General features: G+C 57.8%; 1 protein-coding gene across 1 annotated transcript in view; it reads right to left on the bottom strand.

Moving 5' to 3' along the window:
- NDUFA13 (NADH:ubiquinone oxidoreductase subunit A13) overlaps window positions 1-206 on the bottom strand; it is a 10,877-nt gene extending 10,671 nt beyond the window's left edge. Inside the window, exon 1 of the mRNA XM_034755264.1 lies at window positions 36-206. Coding sequence (XP_034611155.1) covers window positions 36-129 — 94 coding nt within the window. The 5' untranslated portion in view covers window positions 130-206. The remainder of the gene's footprint in view (window positions 1-35) is intronic.
- Window positions 207-4,045: the final 3,839 nt, after the last annotated feature.

The following is a 4,045-nucleotide window of genomic DNA, read 5'->3' as shown; positions in this document are numbered from 1 at the left end:
CGGGGGGGGGGGGCTCCCCTCCCCCCCGCACTGACCCGAGAGCCCCCGGCGGGGCAGGTGCCGCTTGTAGTCGATGGGCCCGTAGCCCCCCGGGGGGGGCATGTCCTGCTTCACCTTCACCGCCGCCATCCTCGGCCCCCCCCGCCGCGCAGGCGCACGTCACAGCCGGCTCGTCACCACGCTCACCCGGAAGTGACGAAGAGACGACGCGCTGCCGCCATATTGAGGGAACGTGCCGTCTCGTCACGTGACCGCAGCGCCGGCGCCTCCGCCTTAAAGGGGCTGCGGCGCCACCGGCCTCGCACCTCCCCGGCCCGGGGCCGTTCGAGTCCCGCCCCGCCCCGCCCCCGCCCCGCGGCTTCAAACAACAACAACAGCAGGAGGCGGGGAGAGAACCCAGGAGTCCGGCCCCTCCCCCACACTAACCACTAGGCCCCACTCCCCTCCCAGAGCCAGGGGGAGAACCCAGGAGTCCGGCCCCTCCCCCACACTAACCACTAGCCCCCACTCCCCTCCCAGAGCCAGGGGGAGAACCCAGGAGTCCGGCCCCTCCCCCACACTAACCACTAGCCCCCACTCCCCTCCCAGAGCTGGACATGCCAGGAGCCCTTTCCACCTTCAGAACGAAGTCCAAGCCCCAGCTTTTTGTCCTGCTTTCCCACACTAACAGTGGTCAGCGGGCAAGGCCAGGAACCCATCCATTGGCTGGACAGGATAATTTAGGGTTACCATATTTTGAGTGTCCAAAAGGAGGACACTCCATGGGGCCCCGCCCCCAGCCCCGCCCACACCCCCACCCCCACTCCGCCCCCTCCCTTGCTTCCCGCAAACATTTGATTCGCGGGAAGCCTGAAGCAGGTAAGGGGAAGATGGGGGGAGGAGGCGCGGCCCAGTCTGGCCCCCCCCAGCGTCTCCAGCCTGGGTTGGCTTGGGCCCTGGGGTGCTGGCCCCCGGCTAAGCACCCCTGGCCCGGCCCTCGGCTCAGCACCCGCGGCCCAGCCCCCAGCCTGGCCCGGCCCCGGCCCCTGGCCCAGCACCGTCGGCCCCGGATGTCCCGATTTTCCCGGACATGTCCGGCTTTTTGGGATTTCCCCCCAGATAGGGATTTGGAGCCCAAAAAGCTGGACATGTCTGGGAAAATCCGGATATATGGTAACCCTAGATAATGAGTAGGGCTCAACCACCCCTTAGTGGAAAAGCCCTAGAGAATGGAATAGAAAATTATCACCTCCCTTTTTAATCCATCCTATAAAACGTAATTGAGGATTAATTCCCTGCCGTGGGATGGCCTGCAAACCCAACTGTAAGTAGAAGTTACCCCCTTTCCCTGGTTTACTAGATGCTAGTGGACGGTTACGTCACGCTCTGGCTAGATGGTCTTTCTCCATTTACCACTGAGTTGGTTTTGATACAGCCCTAGGCAGTTCTTTGGTTCCACACAGTACTTGTCTCTAAGCCCAAAATGCCAGTTGGAGCGTCAGCTGCATGGTGGCCTGGACGGGGCCCACCCACCTTCTGTACCTAGACCTGAGCTGAGCCACTGAGGTTTGGTGTCTACAGTGCATGGAACTGTCTGCAAGAAATAACAAGCGGAAGCTGGACTCACTCAGGTGCTTTCCAGTGGTTCTCAACCAGGGGTCTGGGGCCCCCTGGGGGGCCGCGGGCAGGTTTCAGGGCGGCCGCCAAACAGCACCAGTGTTAGACTCGCTGGGGCCCAGGGCAGAAAGCTGAAAGCCCGGTGCCCTGAGCCCTGTCATCTGGGGCTGAAGCAGAAGCCTGAGACATGTAGCTTCTCGGTACCCCCTGTGGTTTGGGGCCCCGGGCAATTGCCCTGTTTGCTACCTCTTCATGCCAGCTGTGGCTTTTATAGGCAGAAAAGCAGATGTTGTGCCGTAGGTGGGCCGTGGAGTCTTTATGCATGTCGGGGGGGGGGGGGCCCAGAAAGACAAAGGTTGGGAGCCCGTAGGCTAACCGAGGCGGTTACAGCGATAGTCAGTGGCACCTCCGATTGTTCTTTTCCCGGCACTAGAGGGCGCCCCTCCCTCACTGTTATTGTGGGGGACCCTTGGAATTGAAATGCTCCTGGATTTTGAAAAGAGCATTTGAGCGGGCTCCTTCCTAGGCCAGGGGTGCCGAGGTTCCTTACAGATGCCGTGCTTTGGGAGGATGTGCTTTTCCAACCCTCGGTTACACGCCAATCCGGATGCTTGGCTAAATAAAACCAGCAGGAGGCACAGCCGCCACTCTCCTGTCTCGTGGCCCATTCTCAGCCCCGGGGGTAAATGTACAGGGCAGCAGAGCCGGGGGGTGAGCAGGAGGGCCATGTCGCTGCACTAAGCGCCTTGGTGTGCTGTATACAAGCTCGAAGGCACTGCCTAGTACCTAGTGCTTCTAGTGGATGTTAAACCCCTGGCTTCCCAAGGGAGGTATAGGAGCCCTAGCAACTCAACAGGGAAGGGGAGGGAGTGAAGGAGTCACAGATGGGCCATGGCTCCTCTAAGGGGAATGGCAAAAAAGGGTTAAAAAGAAGGGGGTGAACAGCCCGCGTTTTGGGATGCGGGAAGGGACAATGCATGACCCTCACTATGCACAGATCCTAGAGACCACCCGCTCTGTGCAGGAAGGGAGCAGCAGATGTGGCTGGCCCTTGACCCTTCTCCCCCTGCACATGCTGGGGCCCCTCTGCACAGGGATCAACTGGGCACCGTCGCACCCCCAGTTTTAAGAGCTGCTGTGTTCAGCACCAGAGGTGGCTGTGTTTCAGCAGCAGGCAAATGGTGTAGGTTTGTGTAACGCGTCGGGTGCTGGTTGATGACGTTTATATTGCTGTTAAGAGAAAACTGTTTTGGAAACCTGGGATTTGAATGTTATAAAGAGGTTGACACTGTGGGTCCCAGGTGAGCCGTGCTGTCACCTTGCTGGGATAAAGGGAGCTGCTGTGTCCTCAAGGAATGTAGCGATGGCCCAGAGCCGTCAGCTGATATAGGGTGACCAGACAGCAAATGTGAAAAATCGGGACGGGGGTGGGAGGTAATAGGAGCCTATATAAGAAAAAGACCCAAAAACCGGGACTGTCCCTATAAAATCGGGACATGTGGTCACCCTAAGCTGATACCAGGGTTTTGTCTGGTACAGCTCACAAGCCCCACAGCGAGGGAGGAGACAGGCCTAAGTTGGAGGGTGTGTAAGGGCAGATACTCGGAGCAGCCCTCGCGCTCTGGCTCCTCCTGGCAGGGCGGAGGTTGTGTGTGCACAGGTGCGATGCAGGCAGATTGGACAGGGCATGGTAAAGCTTCTGCCAGGCAGAAAAACCTGGGTGTGAATTTAAGTTCCTGATACAGCTGAGAAATGGCCGCAGCGGGGTCACATCTACGAGCTGCCCCCGGCCCTTGAAATGCCAGCGGTACCAGGAGCGGGGGCGGTGTCAGAACAGGACTTTGTGCTGCGTTGGAGTTTAATTTTATCCCACAATGTGGACTTACCTGTTCTTGACATTTTGCCACCCTGTTATTCCTGGCCGCACTTTAAACATAAAGCGGTAGCTTACGAGGGGGCAGGAAGTGCTGGCAGGTGCTTAGAGCAATGAGACCAGGGATCAAGAGCGCTGGATTCTGCTGCCAGCCTGGGGCGGGAATTGAGGGCTACAGCAGGAAGATGGCGAGACAGGGGTCTGTTCCCAGCTTTGGGAGGGAGTAGAACCGAGGAAGTTGGTACGGAAAACTGGGAGACAGGACTCCTGGATCTGCTCCTGCCTCACAGTGTGATCGCAGGTAAATCCTATTAACCACTTTGTGCCTCAGTTTCCCTATTTGTAGAATGGGTCTAATGAAACGCATCAAGTTCCTGAGTTCCCCAGGTGACAAACTCTAGCAAAGGGCAAAGTAGTATTAATGAACCATTCTAATAATAGCAAAAAACAACGAGGAGTCCTTGTGGCACCTTCGAGACGAACACATTGATTTGGGCATAAGCTTTCGTGGGCTAGAACCCACTTCATCAGATGCATGGAGTGGATCTTTTCATGTATTTATACCTGCTCCTGTAA

Source organism: Trachemys scripta, chromosome 22 (assembly GCF_013100865.1).
Source record: "Trachemys scripta elegans isolate TJP31775 chromosome 22, CAS_Tse_1.0, whole genome shotgun sequence".
Taxonomy (NCBI): domain Eukaryota; kingdom Metazoa; phylum Chordata; order Testudines; family Emydidae; genus Trachemys; species Trachemys scripta.
Note: the sequence above shows the minus strand (reverse complement) of the source record. Positions and strands in the feature narration are given on the sequence as shown.